The 27,173-nt window shown below is 48.6% G+C and overlaps 1 protein-coding gene across 1 annotated transcript in view; it reads right to left on the bottom strand.

Annotated features, from left to right (window-relative positions):
* The window catches only part of DIABLO (diablo IAP-binding mitochondrial protein), a 151,974-nt gene that overhangs the window by 69,817 nt on the left and 54,984 nt on the right, over nt 1–27,173 (bottom strand). The window contains exons 4-5 of the mRNA XM_086942969.1: nt 23,449–23,559; nt 3,188–3,284 (exon numbers count right to left, since the gene is read on the bottom strand). Coding sequence (XP_086799095.1) covers nt 3,188–3,284; nt 23,449–23,559 — 208 coding nt within the window. The remainder of the gene's footprint in view (nt 1–3,187; nt 3,285–23,448; nt 23,560–27,173) is intronic.

Genomic DNA, 27,173 nt, shown 5'->3' with positions numbered 1-27,173 from the left:
CCAATTCACAGAGGCTGAGAAAAGAATACACTCAGCTGGCATCAAAAGTTTGAACACAGCAAATCTCAAAAACAACTAAAGGAAACAAGTCTATGATTGAACCGTCCACCTAAACCAGTCTGAAACTTGCAAACTTCCAGCCAAAACGCAAGAAGTAGGCCCCAAAGCTGAAACAAGCATTAGCATAGCCAATAGGTCTCACCTTTGGGACCTTATAAGTGTTTAGTCATGCAACAGTTGATGTTGTTGCACCTAGGATATTGTGCTGGATAACTAAACACTTATAAGGTCCCAAAGGCGAGACTTTTTGGCTATACCGATACTTGTTTTTTTCTGTGATGCAAGCAGTGTGCTGAGATTATATGAGGCAACACAACTGAAGCTGGAAGAAGAAAGGTGGAAAGCGTTTTTGAATTCGAGGCTTTACCTGTTGAAGAGAAATTGTTGAAATGGTCTATTGGGCAGGTAGGGATTGTGTGCAAGGGAGGAAGACCAAAAGAAGTCTCTCTTTGTGTTCGAGCAAGCACACAGAAAGACTTCTAGAAAGATATTAAAACAATTTAAATATGCAAAATGAAAGCTCGAGTTGTATTCCTGTGAGCACCCTAAAATGATCAAACGAGTTAATTTTAATACGGAGAAATGATGCGAGAGATTGCGAAAGAGGTCCTAGGAGTCTGGCTGCTGGGTGGGGTGTGTAAAAGTGAGTTTTTATTAGGTGTCCATGGAGCGGACGGTCTGCTTGGCAAGATGTGTTATAAGATTTTAATGAATTCCAGAGCAACTGGTTTGTCCTTAAATGTCAGAACTAGTGTTTTCAATGTGCTATTTAGTTTGCAGCAAGCTTGTAATCAATGAATGATTATCTGAGGACCCACTACAGTCAAGAAGCGCATGAGTGTGAGGTGATGAGATGGGGGCAGAAAAATAAGGGGGGGGCTTGGTATGTCACAGCGCTAGCATCAGTGTTAAAATCCTGTTGGTTTTAAAAGCTTCTACCTATAGCTGGGATGATTATGTGGGAACGATTTACACGTCTAATTGAGTCCTTACCCTTGCACTGTGATGCAGTTCAGAAAGTCGGATTGTAAATACTTATTCATTTCAGGGCTGTATACTAGATTAACTGAATCACGTCTAGGTCGATTAGAGGCATTTCCAGCATCATGGAAATTGTTAGACTAGCAAGGCTTTAGGAGTCCAAGGAGACCTGGGCAGACTGGAAAGCATGTGAAATAGCCACATGTGAGATTAGTTTTATGTCATCCAGGTGCCTGGTGACAAGTCATTTTACAAGCCTGTCCGCCTCACCTGGAGTCGAACTTGCTGCCGTCTGGGAAGGTGCCTTGGTAGTGGTAACGCACAAAGTTGCCAACAGCGACTTCGCGGGGGCAGATGTCGGGCACGGAGCGGCGCTCCACATGCACGTGGTCCAGCAGCACCGGCGGAGCGTCATTGCAGGCCATCTTTAACCAGGCCAGGGCCTGCCACCAGCACCAGCTGCTGCAGGACATGGCCTGGTGCAGAGGAACGGGACTGGGGGCAGAGAAGGAATCAAGCCAGAGGGGGAACGGCTGTACTGGGGGAGAAGCTATTAAGGCGAGTCAGAAGGGGAGCATCCCCTGAGCTGAGAAAAGGATCAGCGAGGCAGTGGTGGGAAAGAAGGGCGCAGAGAAACGTGGGAAAAGTAAGTAGCCGAGAGGTAGGACACAGAAGAGAAATGAGGCCCGGGGAGGTAGACCTAGGGAGGGAAGAGAAATTGAATGAGAGACAAGCACATTCGTCAAAGCAGGATGCTGTAAGCGGTAAAGCAGCTGCTACTTCAACATGCAGAAAGAGGTGACAGGGAAGCAGAGCAGAATGCCCATAGAAGAGGGGTTCTTTCCCTCGTGGAAAGGAAGAGCTGTGCCGGTGCGCTCTCGCTCTGTCTTTCAAGCAGTTTTGCAAACGTGGAAAACGAAAAACAAGACTGTCACTCACCCCTGTCTGCAGTGTCAGCAGAGGGGCTAAGGACAGAACGTGCCTGGAGTTTAAGTTGTCCTCTCAGCAAAAAGACTCCTTTCGAAGCCTGCACCGGTGGCTGGCAGGGAAGCGCACACTGGTGGGCAGCGTGAACGGAGCCGCAAAAGTGAAAGCGCGACCGCCATGTGTTTACAACAATTAGGGAGTGCGCGCGCAGCCTGCTCTTGGATTGTGCGCGCGCTTTAAGGGTGCCAGCGAGCGATGCAAGAGAGTGAGCCTTAATGTCTGTATAATTTGATTTCCGCTAGTACATTCTCCAATTAAAAAAAATATATTAAAGAGGATTCTGAGACTATATTGAAAATACAATGGCAACAAAACATCCCTTCAAAAATATAGATTATGTGCATAACTTGCTTAGTAGCCGCTCCTAAAGCGTCTTCTTTACCGCAGAACAAAATGCTGTATGGTGCTCTTTAAAACAAGTTGGCGCCACCTGGTGTATTTCATGCAGTACGGCCCCAGAAATGTTCTGCCAAATGCAATGGATCTCCGTCACATAAACAAAGGCAATAAAACAAGCATTTATGGGTGCCCGCGAGCGACGCGTTTGAGCGATGCGTTTAATGAGGAAGAGATAGGAAGCCAGATGGCGGCTGTGCGCGTAACCGCAAACATTAGGCCACAAGCAAAAGCGTGTGGTCGGATTTTTAAAGCCCACTCCCTAAATGTCTTGCCAGATCAGCGGATGAGCCGGCTCAAGCGAGACCTAAAAATGAAATAGCCCGCTTTCCTGTTAGAATTTAAAGAAGTTAACATTCTACATTTGTTAATCGAAATGTAAAGCACTGCACTTCAAATGCAATTAAGCAAACCCAAGGCTCTGCTATTTTAGTTAAATGTGCAATTTATGGGGCAGGACAACAGATCAGTGGATAAGGTCAGCATTCTAGACCACTATATTCAAATTTCAGTTACGAGTGAATGACCCGAATGTATACTTGCATAGGAGTAATTGCTAGTCACTGGTAAAACAGACATCTAAAATCGCCACTCAGACCAAACCAACTCCCTATGTTAAGGAACAAGGCATATCAACTCTAAAAATTACACATCAGCAATAGTGACATCCACATCTATGAAATGTGCTTAATAAGCAGGAACAAGATAATTGCATTAACAGTTTAGTGCACCAGTACTATTGTAAAAGCTATATCTCAGTTACCTGCTTGGTATGCAGCCTCGGCTGCCATCTCTGAAAGTTTTACAGCAGTCATCCAGTTGCGTTCAAGTTTCAGATATTCTTGCTGCCTCTTAGTCACCTGTAGTTGAATGCAAGCAGATAAATCACCCAAATAAAGATCAATTACTAAGGCCGTTCACACGAGCCACTGCAACATTAAGTAGGGAATCTATCCAATTTCGGTCAAACTTCAGCCAGAATTCTACAATTCAACTTCAGCCAAACACATTAGAAAGTGTATAGTTAGAAGCAGGAACTGGTTTAGAAATGTACATGTTTCACATTATCTACAAACAAATTATGGTGACATTTTTTGGCTTTAGTGACATAATTATTGCTAATTTGAAAAAAAGGACTGAAACATCAGCGCATAACTTTAAGAAGTTGGGGTGGCAGTTGCTCACCTCAAGGAATAATTAATACTTACTTGTTAGGGTTAACTTCAAAGTCACTAAATTAAGCTGAGCGCAACTCCCTGGTAGTTCTGCTGGTCCATCGAAATTGAACAACTTTACCTCTATACTGATAGCTCTGGAAGTCCAAAACGATTAGGGTTTCTAGAGCCTCCACTCTGAGTCACCTCTAAGGATCTCAATTACAGCAATTATGAGCCAGTACTCACACCCACAAAGGCCCCCAGCACGGTGCATTTGGTACTGGTCACTTCAGGAAAAATGTTTTTCATGCATACGTCTAACCACAGATTCCTAACCTTTAGACTAGGTCTAGACACCAGACTGGATAAGGAATATTTAAACAGAAGTGCTTCCACGTGCCAGTAGGATTGCCATGTGGATCAGCACTGACTTTGCTCTACCACAGAAATGATGAAGGGAGCCGCATTTAAGAGCTACCCCTGCAATCATCAGTTCCTTTTTCTTTGCACCTTGATCTCGAACTTGCGCCTCACTTTTTTTCTTGCCATTTACCCCCCCAAACTACTTTTTTTCCGGTGTGCAAGGGAACTATGTCCTCTCCTAAGGCTACAGAGTTCAAGCCTTGTAGAGAATGTTACACACACACACGCCAGTGACAGATCTCCAAGAGGTGTGCCTTTGGTGTTTGGATCTGGCACACGACTCCAAGCCCTCCTTAAGAGCCAGAATGCAACCTGGGAGCTTAAAGTGAAGGCAAACACCAAAAGATGTCTCGGAAGTCACACACCTGCTAGAATTTGAGTGCATACACCTGTTTCTACCCTTGAGGCCGCGTACAGGCTATAACTCCTGATATTACCTCGTGCCAAAAAAACGAACATCAATCTGACGCCACCACTGGAACGGCTCAAGCAAGACGTCAAGTTCTGGGCGGGGTTGCCATTGACAATGCTGGGAAAAGCAGCGCTATATAAAATGATGTCTTTGCCCCGCTTTCTGTATATACTGGAAAACACGCCATTTCCGGTGGCGCCGGGGTACTTTAAAAAGGTGGCAGCAGTTGTCTCTGGTCTGCTGTGGAGCAATCGCCCAACGCGCATAGCGCAAGCCAAGCTACACAGGGGTTGGTATGATGGTGGAATTGCGTTGCCGAATCTTCACCTATATTACTGGGCGGCGCATCTCAAGCCCATTAACCAGTGGATACATGCCTTACAGACTGACCCAGCTTTCCAAACAGATAGAGCACAACTGGGCACCAACAACATGCTAGCCCCACTGTACGACCAACGTAAAGTACGAACATTAACGGGGCCTACTAAACTTACTGTGTCACTGGCATGTGGCGCTGGCTGCGCTGGGCTGGAAGGGGAAAATTACCAAACTCACCCCACTCTGGGACACCCGTGCCTTGGGAAACCTGAGATACAGTAGGGGCTTCTCTCACTGGGACTCCATCGGAATATCCACGGTGGGCGACATGTGGGAACAGGGTGAGGTCATTTCATTCAACCGCCTGAGGGAATTGTATGAACTGGGGCCACACGAATCATACTGTTACGTTCAGATACGCCATGCTTTGCTTGCAGCCATCCCCTCTGGGTCGGTCCTACCAGAATCCTCCCCGTTGGAGGATCGTCTTCTAACTGACTTTATGATTGAACGAGCGACATCACTGACTTACCGTAAACTCCTACATAACTTACCTGACCCGCTGGCCCCCCTGAAAGATAGATGGGAAGGGGAAGTGGACGCCTGGATGAACACGAATGGAATGAGGCACTGGCGTCCCCAAAAGAGGTAGGCATCTCGGCCAGGCTGAGACTTGTACAGCTTAAGGTCCTACACAGAGTATATTATACGAGAACACTCTTACATCGCATCCACAGAATACAACATCCCTACTGTCTCCGTGGCTGTGGGGAGGAGGGGTCCTTTTTCCATACAATTTGGGACTGCCCACGCATACAAAATTACTGGAGACAAATACTACGCACTGTGTCACAGACTCTAGAGACCTCGCTCCTTCCAGAACCGAGGCGATGTCTCTTAAATGTGTGGGGACCGACTGACCTGTCCAGATGTGGCCAACTCTGGGTAACGTTAGGCATGATGGTGGCCAAGAGAGATATCGCTCAGCGTTGGGGGCGGCAGAACTACCGACGAAGTCGCAGTGGTGCATGAATATGGACAAGATAATGGTGACAGAGAGGGTGGTATACTTAAGCCGCGCGTGCCCAGGAAAATGGAATACGATATGGTACCCATGGAATGTATACCGTGGTGAAATTTGTGATCCTCTGCCAGAGGACGACCAGTTGGAGTCGGATGATGAGGGGGGGGTAGGTTGAGGGGTCGAAGGAAGATAGGGACTGCTACAAAGTTACACGTGGATGTATGGGAATCACTGCCCTTCACTTTGGCTTGAATTCATGACAACAAATAGCAACACATACTGTCATGTGGATCTTTCATACAGCTAAACAGCACTACTACTTTTAGATGACCGCACTGTGATTTCCTCATTGTTATTTTCATAAAAAACAAAAAAACAAAACCTTAACTGACTTGCAACATGATATCGATTGTATACCTTTCACTTAACCGTATGATGCACCTTTTGCCCTTAGCAGCATGATCACAATATGAACTTACTTTATGCATGACTTCCAATGCTCATTTATTAGCGGCTGGCCCTTTGGGTTGTAGGCAAATTGCTGTGTAACTATGTGAAGGTACAATAAAGGTTTAAAAAAAAAACACGAACATCCTGTTTGCATTCAGATCACCCTGTTGCGGAAGGACAAATGCAAGATGCTCACGATGGCCCCATTCTGTCTGCCCTGGATACAAGTGACTCGATGGTGGACTTGAACCACCAGGACATCTATATTCATGGACTCATCTTGCGGAGCTGTAGACGCTACATGCAGTTCAAGATGGGCCAGCAGCATTTTCAATTTGATGTGCTTTCATTCAGCCTCACCTGTGCCCCTTGAGTGTTCGTAAAGGTGATGGCAACAAACCATAGGCGGTTGGGGATTCCAATTTTCCCCACCTCGATAAGTAAGGTGGTCTCCCCACGGTCAGTGGTAGACCACCTCCAGACGATGGCGAACTTCCTGACATCGTTGGGATTTACTAACAATATGCCGAAGTCACACCTACTCTTTTGCAGAGGATCCCTTTTTTTGAAGCTATCTTGGGTATGGTGCAGTTTTGTATCTTCCCTAAACTATGACGAGTCCAGGGCATTCTGGTTATGATTCAGATGTTTCAACCTGGGTCTTGGTGTGGTGGATCTGAGGCTTCTAGGTCTCTTGGCATCCAGCTCGTCGACAGGATCCTAAAATTGCCTCAGACGAAAAAAACACGCATTTCTAGCAATTTGTGTATATATGGGACAAGTCCCTGTATCTTCTTAGTTGGTGCAAGACAGGTTAATGCTACAGAAGGGGCCTCACGTACACCAACAAGTCATCTCCATACATCTAGATTACAAGGGCAGTGCTATCCAGTCAAATACCCCAGATCACCCTTGGTTAGAAATTGGGGGTCTCTAGTTCGCAATGGTTTGCACCTTTGTCCAAATAGCGACCCTTCCTTCTAGTCAGGATAAGGGGATACACTTATAAAATAACCCCTTCTCACCCCCTTCATAGCGTGGCACGAACAGTCAGGCTTATCTCGGAGCAGTGTGTAAAGCATTTGCACATAACCAAACAGTAATACAGTGAAAACACTACAAAAAAAATCACATCACTTTTAGAAAAATAACCAATATTTATCTGTGCAAAAAAGACCAAACCGATAGAAGACCAACATACAGTAATGAAAAATAGGCACTTTGCAAGTACGACCAAAAAATGCAGTTCCTTGAATTCAGTGGCTCTGTCCAGTGCTACCATGGTGCTGAAAACAACAGAATCCAACAGTTCCGGCTGACCATGTCGGTGCATATCAGTGTTGGTGTCAGCAGACTCGTAAACAGTTCCTTTGGTTCTGGCCAACCGTGTCGGTTAGGGCCAGTTGTGGCAACTGATGTGAAGTGTAGCAGTGCAGGGCCCTCAAGTCTCAGTGCAGGCAGTGGCTCTGTGATTGTCGTCCAGCGGCGTCGGTGAGATCAGGGCTGCGGTGTAGAGTGAAGCGGTTCTTGGGGCAGTGCTGACAGGTCACGGTGCAAGAGACAGTGCCAGTTGATGGGAGCTGGCGTCGGTTGGCCCAGACTGTGGTGTGGGATGGGGTGGTGCGTCGTGTAACTTAAAAGCAGTGCCGGGGGCGGGCCAAGATGGCGGGCTGAGAGGTCGCACTCGCCGAGAGCTCCCGGACCCCTGAAATCCTGCGCCGCTCGTAACTGCTGATTCCCCCCCGGATCACGCGGTGACTGAGCCTGGAGCCCCCGGTGGAGGTGTGGATCGTTTGCTGAGCCTTGTTTGCCCCGTTGGGGGCGAGATCCTGTCCGGAATAGCCTGGGTCGGAGCCCGCTGAGCAGCCTGTGTGTGAGCCGGGAGCCGCGAGACCTGACGGAGCGCTCTGCCGCCTGTGAGAGGCCCGCTGAAGTGCCTGTGCTGTCGGCGTGGGAGTCGACGGCGACTTCGCGAGCGAAGCGGAGCCCGCCAGCGGCGGCTGCAGGGAGCGGAGTTGAGCGGAGGAGCTAGGCGGAGGCGGAGCCGACATCGCACTGCTACGCTGGTCCGTGGTTTGAAGGGGCTTGTCCTGAGAGGTCGCTCCGGCCGGTCGTTGGTGGTGGAGTAGTGGCATTGTGCTCCTGGAGCAGATCTTTCCCTGGGATTGCTGACCCCGGCGACCATCGCCTCGTGAGTCTGCCTGCCGGCTGGATTTCTCACGACCGGATCCGAGCGGAGGATAGGCCTTCCATCTTGGGCGTTGGCCGATTGCTATTACAGGGCGGCCATTTTGTGCACCTCGGCCTGGCGGCTCGGCCTTCCTAGTGCTCTTTGTGAGGCGCGGCCCCCGTCTGGTGTATAGCTGCGACGGCACGGCTGCCCTCTTTGCCGGACGGTAACCCTCGACGTCCCCCACACAGCTGAAATGTCGAACGCTAGAGGACAGAGGAGGGGTGACCGGACTTTGCCGGACATGCTGGGGCGCGGTGCCCTGCGTAGTGGAGGAACTCAGCCCACCACGACCTCCCCGGCCCCGGCCAGGGGTGCAGATGGCGGAGAACCCCCGGTGACAAGATCATTTCTTGAATCGCTCTTCAGTTCCCTGCGGGAGGACTTTCAGACGCTGAAGCGTGAAGTGGCCGGGGAGGTCCGTGAAGTACGGAGAGAGATGGACTCCCTGGGGGAGCGTGTCAACACCGTGGAGGAAGCCGGCCACTCTAGGGACGAGGAGATCACCCATTTGCAGCAGGAGGTCCTGCGGCTGCGGGAACAACAGATTGAATTGCAGGCCCACGCCGAGGACCTCGAAAATCGTTCCAGGCGGAATAACATCAGGGTCCGTGGCGTGCCGTCCGGCGAGGAGGGTGAAGACGTGACTGCATACCTGGTGGCCCTCTTTCGTGCAATTCTGGGGGAGTCGGAAGACTTTCGGATCCGTATGGACCGGGCACATCGGGTTGGTCGCCCCCGCAGAGCCACGGCGCCCGCCCCGGACATTCTGGCCTTCCTCCCGGACTTCCCCCTGAAGGAGCGGATCCTCCGAGAAGCGCATGGGCAGCAGCCTTTCCGCTTCCGAGACCACCCTGTGGCCCTGTATCAGGATTTATCCACGGTCACGCTGCAAAAGAGAAAATCGTTCAAGATCGCTACCCTGACGGCCTGAACTTACTCCGGGGGGAGTCTGCTCTAGCTTTTTCTTCTTGCAGGTGCGGGGATTCAGGGGGAGGGCGGGCAGGAATGGCGAGTGCTGGAGGTGGTGGCTGGACGTCCACTAGACTGATTTACCACGGCCTTGTCCGATAAGGACCGGACTGGGACAATGTCTTTTTTGCAAAGTTTGAGAAGTGGGGTGTGGGAACGGGACCGGCGGGGGGATGTTTTGAATTTGGGGACTAGCGGGGAGGTTGTTGTTGGGCGTGGTGCGGGTTTGGATGTGTGGGGTCCCGGGGGGGGGGGGAGGGGGGGGGGGGGGGTTCCAGTTGCGGGGTGTTGGGGTTCGGGGACTGTACTGTGCCATGGGGATGCTCGTAGTTGCTTTGTGCGGAGGCCTCGTGTGGTGACTTCCATGTTTGCCTGCTGGGCTCTGCTTCTTGTTGTGTGCTCCAGTGATTCCCCTCCTTGATGGCTCTTAAAGTGCTCACTCTTAATGTGAAAGGGCTGAATAACCCAGTTAAAAGGCGGGCTGTGTTATCTTTGTTGGAGAACTCCCAGGCGGATGTCTGCCTGCTGCAGGAGACCCATTTGCTGGCTAAGGACTGCTCTAGGATGCGTACCCCCAAGTTCCCCACGTAGCTGTTCTCCTCTAGCGCTTCTAAAACGGCAGGGGTGGCGATCTTGTTCTCTAGGGGGTTCAGGGGAGAGGTCTTGCACAAAGTAGCAGAACAGAAAGGGAGACTTCTGGCATATAGGATCAGGGTGGGGGGTTTAGTACTGACTGTTGGCACTATCTACAGCCCCAATGACCACCAGGATCAATTCTTGCACAGGGCACTAGAAGACGTGGCGTCCACCTCTGATCAGGACATAGTATTAGGGGGTGATTTGAATCTAGTTTTCGATGCGGCACTGGACAGGTCTGTGCAGCGGCGCCACCAGTTGGGTGAGCTTTCGGGCTCGATTCGCACTCGACTTGAGGAGCTGGACTTGCATGACATGTGGCGCCACCTTCACCCCACCACCCGCGCATACTCCTACTTCTCACATGCTCACAGGTCCTATGCGCGACTGGACCGTCTACTTGTGTCGGGTCCAATGCTCCTTTTGGCTTCGAACGCAGATATGGGGGTCCTCTCTCTCTCCGACCACGCGCCGGTGGAGGGTGCTTTCACTCTGCCACCGGTGGTTCGGCCGAGAGGGGTCTGGCGGCTCCGAGATACGCTACTGCATAGGCGGTCGACAGTGGACCAGATCCGCGCGTCCATTTTGGATTTCCAGAGTGTGAATGATAACGAAGACACCTCTCGCGCGACACAGTGGGCAGCCCTGAAAGCTGTGCTCCGGGGCGAATTTATAGCTATCTCCTCGGCTGAGAATAAGGATCGACAGATCAAGAGGGATGAGCTTACCCGGCAGGTGAGGGAGCTGGAACAGGTTCATCATAGGACGGGGGCCCCCAGGGTTTGGAGGCAGCTGCAGGCAGCCAGGAAACTTTTGGCTGCCCTGGACATGGACCGGGCGGAGTATGCGATGCTTCGCCTGAAACACAAGTATTACACGGGGGGCGATCGGTGCGGGCGGCTCTTGGCCAACAAACTCAGGGTGCAGCACCAACAGCACCGAGTGAAGGAACTGGTTGACTCGACCGGAGGTTTAGTCACGTCTGATGTGCAAATAGCAGACGTCTTCCGCAGCTTTTACGCTGACCTCTACACTGGAGAGGCCTCTTCTGCCCAGGCTGAGGTGGACTATCTAGAATCGGTGCCGCTCCCATCGTTAACGCCAGATCAGGCTCAGTATCTGGAACGTGACATCCGTGTCGAGGAGGTGATCACGGCGATCTCCCGGCTCAAATCGGGCAAGGCCCCAGGCCCGGATGGCTTTATCCCTCTGTTTTATAAGACCTTCTGTCAGGAGTTGGCGCCTCTGCTGACCTGCCTTTTCAACACCTTTGCGGAGCCGGGTGCCATCCCCTCCGAATTTCTTCAGGCCACGGTCTCCGTGATCCCGAAACCGGGCAAGGACAGGACCGCCTGTGGGTCCTACCGCCCTATCTCGCTGCTGAACACGGATTTGAAAGTGTTCACCAGCATATTAGCGGCACGTCTGGCACTGCATCTCCCGGGCATGGTTGATTCGGACCAAGCGGGCTTTGTGCCTGGCAGGCAAACAGTGGACAATACAAAGAGGGTGACCCACATTCTCGAGAAGGCCTCCAGAATCCCAGGGGAGAGGATGCTCCTGTCCATAGACGCGGAGAAGGCTTTCGACAGGGTGCACTGGCCCTACCTAGAGAAGGTCTTGGGCAAGTTCGGGATCGGTGAGAAGTTCCGTCATCTGATCTTCAATTGTTACCGGTTCCCATCTGCAGTGGTCCGAGTGAACGGCAGCAGCTCTCGGCCCTTTCCCATTGAACGAGGTACGAGACAGGGGTGCCCACTGTCCCCTTTGCTTTTTGCCCTGTACATGGAGCCATTTGCTCAAAGGGTTAGGCAGAACCCCGACATTGTCGGAGTCAAGATGGGTGAATTCCATCATGCGATTAGCCTGTACGCAGATGATGTCATTTTGACATTAGATGACCCGCGGAGGTCGCTACCGGCTTGCATTGCGGAATTGGACCTATTCACTGAAGTGGCGGGCTTCAAGGTGAACTTAGGGAAGTCAGCCGCCCTTGACATTTCGCTTGCTAGCGCCACCAGAGCGGAACTACAGAGGCTTTACCCTCTGAGCTGGTCCAAGGACCGGATCCCATATTTAGGGATCCTGTTGGCGCCTTCCCTCCCGGCGATGGTCACGGCCAATTATGCGGCTTTGAGCACGAAAATCAGAGAGGAACTGGGCCGGTGGGATAAGGGCACGTTGTCGCTGCTAGGCAGGGTGGCCGCGGTGAAGATGACCCTCCTGCCTCAGGTGCTTTACCTCTTCAGGGCGTTGCCGCTCCAGCCCCCCGCGGGATGGCTCGCGGAGACCCAGTCGGCCATCGCACGGTTTGTATGGCAGGGCCGTAGGCCGCGGATTAAGAGAAGCATCGCCACGCTGGCACCCGACTCTGGGGGGCTGGGAGTACCGGACTTGCGGAAATATTTCCAGGCCGCCCAACTCCGCTATCTGGTAGAATGGAGCCGGTGGGAGTCTGATAAGCACTGGCTGTTCCAGGACCAGGCGGTGGCGGGTAGGACGCTACAGGAAGTACCATTCTTGAAGCGGGCCCATCGACCCCCTAACCTCTACGCGTCTTTGGTGACGCGGGTCCCGCTTCGGACGTGGGACTCGGTGGCCGTTAGGCATGAGCTTACTACCTTCCCCTCTCCCTTCACGCCGCTCATTGGCAACCCGGACTTCGGCCCCGGGATGGAGCACGGTGCTTATGAGCGCTGGCGGGCGGCCCGCTGTTGCACCTTGTATCATCTGTACAGCCCTGAGGGAGTTGTCCCCTTCCAGGATTTGCGGCGGGACTATGGCCTCCCAGAAGCGGAGCGCATGCGATACATGCAGGCACGTCACTGGGCACTTCAACCCCAGGTGCGCGATACGGCAAACCGGGAGATCACGGTGTATGAGCGCTGGTTAATCACTCGCACGTCGGACGCTAAACTGATCTCAGATCTGTATAAAATGCTGCAGCCCCCCTCCTTTCATATTCACAACCCTGGCCGGGAACGATGGGAGCGGGAGCTCGGGCGAGTGTTGAGCCACAAGGAATGGGACCACATCTCCTTCCGCGCACGCCACTCGGCCTATCACGCGGGTCTTACGGAGACCTTCACCAAAATCTCGACCTATTGGTACCGCACCCCGGAGAAACTGCACGAGATGGACAGGGCAATACCAGGGACGTGCTGGCGCAACTGTGGCCATACTGGTACACTTACACACATACTGTGGGAATGCCCCCTTCTGGCTCCTTATTGGGAGGAGGTCCTGGGTGAGGTGGACAAATGTTTTGAGATAGAGCTGCCGAGGTTCCCTGCCTATGTTCTACTGGGATTACCAAACGGGTTGATGTATCCCCTCAGGTCCAGGAGGGGTAGACAGATTGCGATTGCTCTGGGGTCAGCGGTGCAAAATATTCTCATACATTGGCGCTCTACCACACTTCCCTCTGTAGTTGGCTGGCTGCATAGATTATGGCATGTCCTTGGAATGGAGAAAATGTCCTTAGTAGCCCTGGGATATACTGATACTTTTGAGGAACTGTGGGCGCCCTTTCATAGTCTGTTATGCTCTGAGTTTCGGGAGATTACCTGTCCCAGATATCTTAGGTTGCTACGGCTGACACCGCCACCGGAACCGCCTGTCTGATCGGATGGGGCTGGCATTGTATAGCGGGGATTACTGAAGGGTCGATACGAAGAGAGAGCTGATGGTAATGGCACAGTACAGGGGGTGGGTCGGGGTATGGTAGTTGGGGGGGTTCTGTATGGTTAGGTAGGTTTTTGGAGCGGGGATGCTTTTCCACCCTTCCCCCCCTTATTTTCTTTTTCTTTTTCTTTGCCCCCCCTATTTTCCTCTTCCTCTCCCCTCCCCCATCCTTCCCTACCCCCCCCCCCCTCGTTATTTGTATGTGACCACAGGCGCGAAAGCTGTGTTCCTGAGTTGAATGGAGCCTATTGAACAGATGTAACTGCTTTGCTGTATCTGCTGTGTCATACGCACCAATTGTGCGGATCCTGTGGTTTACCTTTTTTTTTCTTACCCTGTTGTTTCCTACCCCACCCTGCTTCAATAAAATACTTTAAACATAAAAGCAGTGCCCTCAAATCACGGTGCTGTCATGGGTGACGTGGTCGTTGGCGAGAGCAGGGCGGCAGAGTGAAGCGAGGCAGTGCGGAGTCATGGTGCAAGCATCTGCTCAGTGGCGGCGGCGTTAGTCATAGGCGAGACCAGGGTTGAAGTACGGCAGTACCCTTTGCGGTGACTTCAGGACCAGAAGCCCACAGCGATGTCAGTGATTGTGTCGGCTGCTTTCCCCCTCTGTGGTAACTGAAACCCACGGTTCCAGTGGCGGTACCCAGAGGTTAGTGAAGACTTTGCTGTCCCTGAGACTTCATGAACAGGAGGCAAGCTCTTTTTCAAGCCCTTGGAGATACTCATCAACAAGTAAAGAAAGTTCAGTCCAGTACTTTCACTGCCCAAGGTAGAAGCAGCAACTGCAGGCCAACCCAGCAAAGCAGCAACACAGCAAAGGGGCAGTACTCCTCCTGGCAGTTCTTCCAGCTCTTCTTGGCAGGTTCCTTGATCCAAGCGGGTTCTAAAGTTCTGGGCCCCAATATTTATACTGCATTTCTCTTTGTTCTCTTGGGCAGATAGTGTCTGTGCTTAGTCCAAACCAGTTTGGTCCTTTCTGGCCCACCTTCCCAAGAGGTGGAGACAGCATTGTCCACGGCAGACCAGGCCCATTCAGATGCAAGGAAATCTCCTCCCACTACTCTAAATGCAGCCCAGGTCTATTTAGCCCAACCCTTACTTATCCAGGAAAGGCAGGATACACCTCGACCCCCCTGTGGCAGCCTGAAGAGAATGCGCATACCCAGCCTCTATCACTCAAAAGCCAGACAGTCAATACACAACCCAGCAGAGGCACACATGATGGCTAAGCAAGGAAATACCTACTTTCTAAAAGTGGTATTTTCAAACACAAAATATAACAATCATCTTTACTAAAAGATGCATTTCTACATTCTGAGTTCAAGTATACTAAACTCCATTTCTCTAGCTTGTCCCAATCAGAAGATATACTTGTAAGATATTACAAAGTATTCTCCATTCTATCCTATGGGACATATAGCCTTTCAATAGTGAAAAACGAATGACTCTCTATTTCATTATCAAGACATGTTAGCCACACCAGTACATAGCCTGCCTCTCACATACATTGCCCATAGGGGTATCTTGGGCCTAACTTAGGGGTGACTCGCATTTAATTAAAGGGAAGGTTAGGGCTTGGCAAATGGGTGCACTTGCCAAGTCGTCATGGCAGTAACAAGTGAGTGCAGACACTGCAGTGGCAGGTCTGAGAAGCCTTTGAAAGGCTGCTTGTGTGGGTGGCAAAATTAGTGCTGCAAGCCCACACGCTGCATTTGATTTACAGGCCCTGGCAAACTCAGTGCGTTTTACTAGGGACTTACCCCAGCAAAAAGATGGGGGAAACACGCCAAAAGATGGCCATGATAAGCGTGCACTATGCAACATCTGATACTTTAAGCTGGAGTGAGGCAATGAGACAGAGCCGTCGCCCATCATTGCTGCGTTTTATCTTAGCACTGGAGTGAACAGAGGGGCCCTTGTTAGGTGATTCAGATGGGAATGAGTGAGAAGAATGTAGAATCTCCCTGTATGCAATATACATCCTCTTGTACTTAAGTCACCCAGTTTCTCAGTCACTGTGAGAAAGTGGATTATTAGTAAGGGTGGGCGAAGTTGGCAGAGTAGCACTACGCGGAATTCTGCGGAGTTGAACAATAGCTCCGCTCCGTAACTCTGTTCCGTCTCATCCCAATTAATAAAGCAGAAACCTCACATACCTTTGGTAAAACAACAAGTAACTATCTTTACATGCTAAAAAGCATATAGTCATCTCACAAAAGTGAAAATTAAAATATAGCAAGCAGTGAGAAAGGTGATGAATTAGGGGTCCTCCCTTACCTAGGGAGAGAACCAAATAGATGCCTTGAACACAAAGAGCACATCATGCTGAACAATTCGGTGGTGGGCCCACCCTCCTAGGACCACCCAAGCACAGTTATGAGCAAAAATACAATCCCAACCAAAGACCCTGCAAAGCATTATGGGACGAGATTCTAGAGTGCAGTGAATATTATAGTATCCAATATAAAAACATTCCTCAAGCGGCAGCGGCTCTCCTGGCTCATCTGAGGGCTAAAACTATAATATTCACTGCACTCTAGAATCTCACCCCATAATGCTTTGCTGGCCTTTGGTTGGCATTGTATTTTTGCCCATAACTTTGCTTGGGGTGGTCCTAGGAGGATGGGACCACCACCGAATCGTTCAGCATGATATGCTCTTTGTGTTCAAGGCATCTACTTGGTACTCCCCCTAGGTTAGGGGGACCCCAAAATCATCACCTCTCTCATTGCCTGATATTTTTCAAAGCTCACTTTTATGAATTGGTTATGGTTATATGCTTTTTAGCATATAAAGTTGTTTTATCAAAGGGTTGAGGGTGCAGTAGCAAACTTCGCTAGATGTCGGAGTCTGAGTTTTTGCATGAATTCCGTGTTTTCAATGTAATGCAAAGTTAGCAAATCTCTGCAACCTCTGCTAACGGGGCGGAGTTCATTGCCCACAGTTAATTATTAGTTCAAGTGGATGGTAGTCCACCGTAAGTAATAATGGTACTGCCCTTGAAAGGGTCCAGTAAAGGTTTCAGTAATTTAAACCTGAGTTCACACTCTGGTAGCTACGGCACAGAGTAGACAGACTTCACTTAAGAAAATGTGCAAAGCATTTTGAAGTACCAAAACAGTTAAAAACACAAAACAATAAAAATGAAGGGTATTTTAAATAACAAAATCAGACCAAAATTATAAAAATCCAATAACGGGAGCCATACATATGAATTTTTAAAGCTTGAATTAAATTTTAGTGCCAAAACCCACAAAGCGCCAATTGGTTAGGCTGGACTGGGTCAAGGGTACATTTTAAGGCAGACCGCGTTGGAGCGCTGATTGGATAAAGAGATCAGGTTCATCCCAGTCGAAAGTTTTACTTTCGGACTTAGTCTCAGAAATGGATGTCAAATATCCTCAGTGGGGCAAGGCAGCAGGTTGTGGCTGAGATGGGTTCCATGAAACCGGATAGCTGTCGGACGAAGTCCCGGTGAAGCTGTGGACTTTAAAGGTGAAAGCTCCCAGTGGAAGAAATTCAAAATTCACACCAGATGAAGATCTATCGCTGACCCGATAATTATTGTGCCCTCGCCTGGTGAAGTTTTCTTCCTTTTGGAGCTCGGGTTCCTCCAGCGTGGCAAAGATGCAAGCTGTTGTGGAACAGAGCTCCACGAGATGAGATCTTTTCTCTGCGATGTCCCGCTGAAACTAATTTACTGCAGAGGAAAACACCCAAAAGGGAGCAACCTAACTCTTCATCCCATTGGAAACTCACCTTCGTCTAATTTTCTAGGCCTAGCCTATCAGTTCTTGAGGCAAAAATCCTTGAACAAATTTCCAAGTACCAGCTTTTACAGATAGGCAGGAGTACACACGGACACTTATCTAAAGGCCCCAAGACCTTTGGAGCACCATGTAGGGGTCAGGACTCACTCCAGTAGAAGCCAGTAGCAGGGTCCATGGCAGGTCCAATTAGAATTGGTCAGCTGGGCTCGTCGGGAAAGTGAGATCTTTGCAGCTTTAGGGTCCCTGTAGCTTAACAAGGGGTCAGCCAACTGACCCTTGATGTCCATTACACAGACCTGGGTACAATTTGTAGTAGGTCCAGTTTTGAAGTTTCCTCAATGGTCACAGCAGCAAATGCAGTTCTTATTCTGACTTCCTCACCTCCAGAGGGTATGGGAGTGCCACATGTATGCCCAGTACCAGCATGTGGGTGGGAGAAATTCCAACCTACACCTTAACCAGTAGGATAAAAGTTCCATGGGTTGACTGTATCCACTTTTGCAGCACTTCCTGTGCATTTTACATTAAGCTATCCCACAGTGCCCCTCTCTACCCAAAACCAACATGGAAGAACCTTTCTTCCTCTTTGCAGAGCTCTCTGTGCCCACTCAGAGTAGTGGCCAGGGAAATGAGCAACCTCTCCTCTTTGGTCATTTAAAACCAGTTCTTAGGGCAGCTCCTCTCTTATTGGGAGTGGAGCCTAGCTCGCTAGCAGGACAATGGAAATCGCAGGCCCAGGTGTGAATTACATCTGATTGTGGCAGACCGGTCCCTTTGAAGATAATTAAGTTCCTGTGCACTGCCCAAATGGTAACCCTGTCAGAGGAACAGGATACCTCCACACACACAGAATTTTGTCTCAGCCTCTGGACACACTTTACACTTCATCTAAGGAGCCATTTAGCTCTGGGGTGACAGAGCACGCTGGCAGAAAGGCACATTTGGCTTGGGTAGAAAAATGACAACTTGCTAAAAGTGTCATTTTCAAAATAATGATATAAAATTTGGTTGACAATTAAGTTACATTTTAAATTACTATTAACACGAGTCTTTGAAGTATTTTTGTAGCTACTGCCAAACCGTAGTTGTGCATTAAAAGGAGTTACAACTTATAATGTAACCCAGTGATTTCCTTTGGATGGCCAGCCCTGCTACAGTGAAAAATGACAGGTTTTTTTCCATTGTAAGGACATGTAAAACATAAAATATACTTGTCCTACTTTGTAAATTCCATGCACCCTGTGGCAATTACGGAATAACTTAGGGGTGACTTATAAGTATTAATAAGGAAGGTTTAGGCCTGGCAAAGCGTTTATTTTGCCAGGTCGAAGTTGCAGTTTTAAACTACCTTCCAGGACTGCAGGGATAGGCATCAAGGCATGTTTTGCATCGTCACATCACTTTAGTGGTAGCACAATATGTGCTGGAGTTTACTACTGATATTTAACTTGCAAGCCCTGGGTACACAATTAGTGAACTATGACAATCAGGTGTAAAGCAATTTGACATGCTGAGGGGTCAGAGCACACGCCCTGCACACTGAACAGCTGTGTTCCAGTGTGTGGAGTAAAAAGAAAAGCACAAAACCTAGCAAAAACATTGGGGGTGACCGCAAGAAACCGGGGCATTTTCCTAAAGTCGCATGTGAAAGCAATTTCAAATCCACTTAGGCTTCAGAGTCAAATGACAAAAATCGGTGTTATTTCAACTACTGGGGAAGGGGTGGTACTGGCAAATTTCCTGCAAAGACTTGGGCAATTTAAATATCTGTGCAAGTCAAGAATAAGGAGGAATTTATGACTCGAAAATGAGATGTACACTTAGATAAGTTCAGGGAAGACATGTTACACTCGAGGGCATGCCCAGTGTTACGAATGATGTAAGCATCCTTCTTCAAAATTATTCCTCAATCAAATTCTCTGACAACTTTCAGTGGATCGGCGGGGACACAAAGCTGAGAATGGTATTGTGGAAAGAAGGGGAGCCCCATTGTCCTTTCACGACATCGAGTAAGCCAACATATGACCAGGGAAATTAAAACCCCTGTCCAATATCACCAACTATTACTAGGCATCACAATTACCAGTGGAAAATGAAACAGTGATCCAGTGACAAGAATTGCAGGGTTTCCGGGAGAGGACTCAATAGGCATTTTTAGGATGGAAGTCTTACTGAACCAGAGTATTTTGATAAACGCAAGCTAGAATACGACATGAATTACGGACGCTTTTAAAGATACTCTATGCAAAGTATGTGATCCAAAAATATCAGTACTGAGTTTTCTCTGCTGCTGTGAGGTCAGTAAATGAATGTTATATAAAGATGTGGCACTGTGCTCCTAAACACCCTGCAGTTGCCTCAAAGAGGTTTATGGAAGGGTTCCAAAAAGAAAGAGCAGCAACCTCTAATGCTGTACATTTGCAGGAAACCATTGTTGGAGGTCCACTTTATCATCCAGCAGTGGTGGAAAATGCCTGCAAATAACCCTCTGTGACATAGGAGCCCAACCTGATGACAAAGCTCTGAAAAAGGTAGAGACCTGCAAGAAAAGGCAAACCCGTTCTTAGGGACCAGCCTACAAACATACACAACACTCTGACATTAAACACCGTGGTGTGGTGGGAGAAAGTCTTAACTTAAGGAAGTGCTGCTTGAGAAGGGGGGCTGGTTTGAGGTATTATTGTACCTCAGACAGGTGGGGGCACAGGTCAGTCTGACACTCCTACAAATTAATATCCTAAATAGGGTATGCTACATGAAGGTGAAACTATCAAATTGGAAGGGTTCACAGCCCAAGGAACACGATAGGTGGGTGCTGGAGCATACACATTCTTGCTGAGGTCTTGGGATGCACATGGAGTCTGCAATCCAAGTTAGTTACTCCAGAGGATCTTTTTTGGAAACTGAACTGCATAGATAGCAATCGCAGTCGAGGATACTTGGCCTACTCATTACAAGAAAGGACACCTTGAGATGATGGGGATACCACCAAACCTATAGTGGAAAATAGCTCAAAGGGATTGACTGACCACTTTATGAATGCAGAAAAAGTGGCCTACCATATACGGCGCAATCCACGGAATCACAGAAAAAGTGGGGGCCCTGGTAGAGATCACACTAAATAGCTGGCCCCCTCTGATAACTTTGAAAAACACTCAATGAAATGCATGGGACTCTGGAATGGCAAAAGAGTATTATACGGACAAGAAGATAAACTGGTCGGGTGAATGATTAGGGAGAGGAGTTATGCAGAAGAGTATAATACGGACAAGAAGATAAACTGGTGGGGTGAATGATTAGGGAGCGGAGTTATGCAACACTGGTCTCGGTTATGCAGCAACCACATGCTGGTGCTTGTTTGGGGGCATTTATTATCTCAAAATGTCAATAAGTAAGTGTACACGTAAAAATAAATTGCCTGGATCAAACTTAGGATCAGCGTCCTCTAAGCTTTGTCCCTGGCTACCTGGGTTATGATCAGGACAGTCCCTTGAAATGTGCCCCATTTTTCCCCATCAAGGAGTCCAATCCCTCTCGTACCTAGTCGGCGTCCTAGATATTCCTGTGATAAACACCATTAGGGTATTTATACATCGTACATTCTGGAGTCATTGTGAGAAAATGCTAACTCCTCTTAAGGGTATTATCTGCCCTTTCCAACTAGCACCTAGGATGATCTTCCACCCATGTATAGTGTATGGCGTGAAAGAAGAGCCAGCTATTATTAAAGCATCTGCCCACCATGAAAACTGTAAATGTGAAATAAAAATCTAGAGCCTGTGCTATTTGCAGAACACACTGTACAAGAGTGGCAGCAACAACTGTGAAATTAATTAATTATCTTTGTTTATTTTGTGAAAAAACTATATAAAATGTTCCCCCATCTCTCTTAAAAAAATGAAGGCTCTGCACAGTTTTTATTGGAATCTTTGCCCTTCCAGTCTCTTGGTTTTCTGAGAGCTACCTGGTCAGGGCCTGCTTGCACAAAAGGATCTTGCTTCTTTTCTCGAGTAAGAGGCATCATGGGCCTCACTCCCTTCCTTCCAGCTCTTCCTCAAGTAGGCTCCAGGGACCTAACAAGAGGCACCCTGAATGACTCAATCACTGCACATACAACACATCTAATCTACTCTCCACCAATTACAGAGCACTTCCCACATGGACTGGACAACATTGACTCTTGGCAAGACTGAAAATGTTGGTGCAGGTCTCCACCTAATTTTCCTTTCAACAACTCTTTGCACTGTGTGATGCTCCCTAGCACCTCAGGTCTACACTACTCTATGGTGAATTGTGTCCAAAGAGGCCCACTTAGCATGGCACACTAGGTGGCTCACAGCAGAACCTCACTCTACTGACATAAGGGATGTAAGATTGGAAAGGTAGGGTGCTACACACATATGCACTGAAACCTGCAGTCCCAAGGCAAGAACTTGATGCCTGGAGCCAGGGCCTAGCTGCTGACTATCAGAAACAGAAGAAGATTGTGCAGGTCAGAGTTCCTGAGGAATATACTGGGCAAACTGGGTTGGATCCACCATCGGTGAGAACTATGTCACGTGCACATGGCCAGTCAGAATTCATGCTGAGCCTACTTAGTCTCAGAATACAGCCGCCAAATATCCTGCCTAACACCTGAACAACCATGATGCAAAATATGACCATTAAAGTCAACAGAAAAAAAGTCCATTACTGGCACCCCTTTTGCCCTCCTACACCACCCACCAATTAAAGAAATATTGGCAATTCTGCGGTGATTAGATGATGGGCTCGTATGGTTTTTTGGAACAGGCAACTATTTACCCAGGACCTCTGAGCATTGTTATAGATCACATGAAGGAGGGTTTTAATGGATTTCTGGCAGCAGCCAGATGCTACCATTAATGAGTGAAGTATAATTCTTGGGAAAACAGTGAGAGAGAAAGGTTTTATTAAATTATAAATAAAGGGAATACTCCTTGTCCCCTTAACTAATATCAAACCAATGGAGGAGTACCCCCCTGGAGGCGCCTCAATGCCTCCGCCAAGGATATATAGGTGCACAAAATGCTTAGAAGGACAGATTCATCCTTTGTTAGAAGACCCCTCACTCACCAACCAAGTTGGTGACATTCTTCATCATTGAGGTCCCACCCGGACAGCCGAGTGCCATGTAGTCAGGTGTGATGCGACACCCGACTACAGTGGAGCGGGTTTGTTTTTTGGATTTTTGTGTGAGTGAAAAATATTTGGTGATTAAAAATTGTCCAGTTGACTACTCACTGTAAAAAACGTTATTCTGGAGTGACTGGGAAATAATACAAATTATTAGTTGGACACCATGCCAAGTTAGGTAGGCCTCTGGTGTCTCAGAATACGCTGTGAGATAAATTCGGTCTACATGTTTCAGCCATTTATATAATTGTAAGGTTTTCGTCCAGACCAGTGATGGTAGCCCGGGTGGTATACAGTCGCTAAGGTGTACCCTGCCCTGGACTACGTGAAAAAACACTGAAAACTCACAGTGTTTGTGAAATTGTTCTTTTCCGGGATTCCTAGAAAAGAAAACTTGAAGCGCTAGAATAGCATGCCTCATGGGCGTCGGGGTTGCAAATACAAGATCCTGCCACAATTTGTGGTGAATCAAAGAAGGCTGCTTAGCCTATCGCGCAAACCTCCACGGGGCGCAGAGGAGCTACTGTAGGGACAGCATTAGGCTACAAGAACTGTAGGCCAAAATAGACAAAGAGAACCCCATGACAAATGTAACACATAAAATAAAAGCAAGAGAAAGGGACACATCTGGGAGACTACATTGAATATTTTAAACATGTTCTCCAAGGCTGTACATGGTAAGGTAATAGAAAACTGGGCTAATCGCACTACTGCTGAATGAAGAGGTGAGAGGTTTATAATGTAAAAACAGAAAGGGCATGAAAATGAAAGTTCTATTCAAATCTTACCTCTACACGGGCTCCAACGATGATCTGCCACAAAGCATCTTGGTCTTTTTCGTCTACTTTGTTAACCATAGAAGTAAACCTCTTCTGAAGGGAAATTAATGTATACACTGCCTGTAACACAGTTCAAGAGACTTAGAGCATACACTGATACATGCAACACACTTGCTTTTATTATACGCTTGCTCTTTGGTATAGCATGCATTAAATAATTGGGACACAGAGCTTAGAGGCTTTGGCAACAAACAGCTATGTACTTGCTTGTGATACCCATAAATTACAGGTTTATGTCTGAGATAGCAACGATATCAGTCAAGACATACAAAATTTACAAGTCCCTACTCTAGAGAATGAAGCTATCGTATCAACTCAGACAGCAGCATTAGCTGGATGGTAAAAAGTGAGCCACTGCCAATCAGGATTACGCAGAAGGAGAGTAATGGATATCATACATCATTTTTTTTTTAAACAAATTTTATTGGGTTTTGTTCCACACAACATACAAAATCAAGTAACTTTCCCATGTTTCTCTAAGCTCACATTACACCCTTCCTTAGCTACATTCTCGGTAGTGGGTAGGATGTGGTCCAGGCAATGTATACCATACTCAAGTAAAGTTTAGCCCCAACGTGCTCTGTCCTATTTTGCTAACAAACTCCCTTATAGTCCCTCCCTCCTCTCTGGATCACCATCATCGATGTCTGCAATTGGGTTTAACCATATTAAGTTGTGAGCACAGGAATGATCAGGTGTTGGGTGCGCGATGTGCTTGTCATGTCTCGGGGGAAAGTCCCCAATCCTATTGTTATTCCTCTCCTTCTGCTTGAGTCCCATAGTAATGTAATGTAATGTATGTAATGTAATGTAATGTATAGGCATTTATATAGCGCACTCCTTACCCGGAGGGTCCCAAGGCGCTTCGACCGCTGCGAAACCCTTCCTGGCTTCCCTGAGAGATGGTCCCTTAATGGGTAACTCCAGGGTGAGACCAGGCATCCCCGGCGGTCTGGTGGGGCCGTTAGTGAAGATGAGGCAAGCTAATGCCCAGAGTTGCCGAGTGTGATCGCTGATCAGAGTGGGCACCGAGGCGAGAGAATTATCGAGTCCGCTGACCCTGGTCCAGAAACCTGCCGCGCCGGGAATCGAACCCTGGTCCCGGGCCGTCCTCTGCTCTCGGGTCTGCCGCCTCTAACCAGTGAGCCACACTACTGTGGCGTAGTGCCTGCACTAATGCGTCCCACACCTGAGCTGTTTCTAGAGCCTTTTCATTGCATTGCCTACGCGCAGTTTGGAATCTCAATTCGCTATCGCCGCTGGCCCATTTAGGAAACTCGTTCTTCCATCTAGTGCCATTGGGCCCCATTGTCGCTTTCCAGTGTTTTGTAATTTCTCGGTTTGCCAGTATAAGCCCCATGTCTATAAATTTACTTGTGATCTTGTTCCTGGAGGTATGGGGGAACCAGTGTAGAACACCCACGGCCATAAAAAATTCCAAGCCCCGTTCCGTTATTGCATTTAGAGGGTCCCCACCTCCTTCCAGTAGAGCTATTATCTTGGGCATGTCCATAACATAGGATCCAGTTCCACACCGACCTGCGTACATCTGGGACATGCAGCATCCTCTACATCAAAATATTTCTTGATCTTGCCCGGTGTCAGATATGCTCGGTTGAGGATGTAGAAATGCACTAGCTGGAATCTCGCGTTCCGTGTGCTTTTCCAGGCCCTCCGCATTATCTGTGCCCACACCGTCTCGGGGATGACTTCCCCTATATCCATTTCCCATTTTCCCCTCAACACCTCAAGCGGTGGCAGCCCCTCACGAAGCATTCTAGAGTAAAGGCACGTGACTGCCTTGAAAGTCCCCGCTGCCATCATTGTATATTGACAAACCGTTGTTGTTCTCGGCTCTATCAGTCCCTCCCTCCAGTGTGACTGTATTGCATGTGTCAATGCTGCGTTCAGCAGGAAACCTCCTCTCGGCAGATCGAACCTGTCTAATAATATTGGGTACGGCAATAGTGCGCCGTCTTCATATAAGTCCCCCAGCACCTGGACTCCCGCTTCCTCCCATTCCTGTAACTGTGACCAGTCACCACCGTGTGGAAGTGCCGTCAGCATTCCTATTGGGATCTCGGGGGCATAAGGGTGTAGTACGCCTGCCCTGCGTTGTGAACGGTTCCAACACAATCTGATTGTTTTTTCTTCCTGTGTTAGATCCCTGAGGTCCAATTTCTGCTGCACCGCAATGAAAGAAAGGATATGGCGAGGCATGCCATGGACTCTTTTATACTCCGGTCCTCGAAACTCTCGTACAATTTCTTGCGTGTAAATCTGCAATTGAACTGCTAAATAGTACAGCTCAAAGTCTGGGACCGCCAGTCCACCCTCCGCCTTAGGTCTTATTAACGTCGCTTGTGCCACTCTTCGCCGTACCGCCCCCCAAAGAAAGGACACTATCATGGACTTTAAAACTTTAAAGGTGGTGGCAGGTATCCATATTGGCAATGTCCTAAAGTAATACAAGAGCCTTGGAAGCGCTACCATTTTAAGTAGTGCTATCCGGCCTGCTATCGACAGTGGTAGAGTAGCCCAAAAGGCCATGCTACCCTTCAAAGCTCTTATCCCACGGCCAATATTACCTTCCAATAAATCAGCCGTTGTGTGGTAAACGTACACTCCTAAGTATTTCATGCAATTGGGCTCCCATCGTACCTCTCGGGTCGTCGAGGGTCGAATCTCCCCTAGTCGCACCGGGAACAGGCATGTCTTGGACCAGTTCACTCTCAAGCCAGATATTTCGCTGAAACTCGTTAGCAATTTTTCAGCCCCCTTCAGTGCCTCATCAGCATCTTCAAGAAAGAGCAGGAGGTCATCCGCATATAGCAATATATATTGCCGTCCAACTCTGCTTTGTAATCCCTCATAATGATATCCCGTCCGGATTGACAACGCGAGGGGCTCCACCACTAAAGCAAACAACAACGTAGATAGTGAGCATCCCTGTCTCGTACCTCTTTCCACCGGATATTGAGATGATAGGAGCGTACTTGTTCTCACTCTGGCTACCGCCGAGGTATACAGCACTGCCGTCCACCTCAGGTAATCCTCTCCCACGCCAAAGCGTCTCAGTACCTTATAAAGATATTCCCATTCGAGGCTGTCGAACGCTTTCTCTATATCTACCGACAATATCATTGGTTGTCGAGCCTCCAAGTGGTCTCCCTGTAGCAATCGCATCCATCGGCATACATTCACAGTCGTATTTCGCGTCGGTATAAAACCAGCTTGGTCCTCATGAACTAGAGTAGACATATGTCGTAAAAGGCGATCTGCTATGATGCTGCTTAGTATTTTGTAATCCGTGGTTAGCATCGATAGTGGCCTATACGATGCCATATCCCCACCCTCTCTCCCCGGTTTTAATAAGGGTATTACCAACGCCTCCCGCATAGATTGTGGTAATCGCCCTAAGTGTTTCGCTTCTTTATATACTTCTAATAGTCGAGGTGCCAGCAGGTCAACATACCGTCTGTAAAATTCTATGGGTAGCCCATCTAGACCCGGGGTCTTGTTGTGTGCCATGTGTTTTATGGCACTTCTTATTTCTCCTATCTCTATATCCTTACCCAGTTCCTTCGACCTGTTCGTGATCTAGTTCTGGGAAACAAAGCCCTTCTAGGAAGACATCTATGGCTGGGGTACTGGTCTCCAGTTTACTTTTGTAT

Source organism: Lissotriton vulgaris, chromosome 11 (genome assembly GCF_964263255.1).
Source record: "Lissotriton vulgaris chromosome 11, aLisVul1.2, whole genome shotgun sequence".
NCBI lineage: Eukaryota > Metazoa > Chordata > Amphibia > Caudata > Salamandridae > Lissotriton > Lissotriton vulgaris.
Note: the sequence above shows the minus strand (reverse complement) of the source record. Positions and strands in the feature narration are given on the sequence as shown.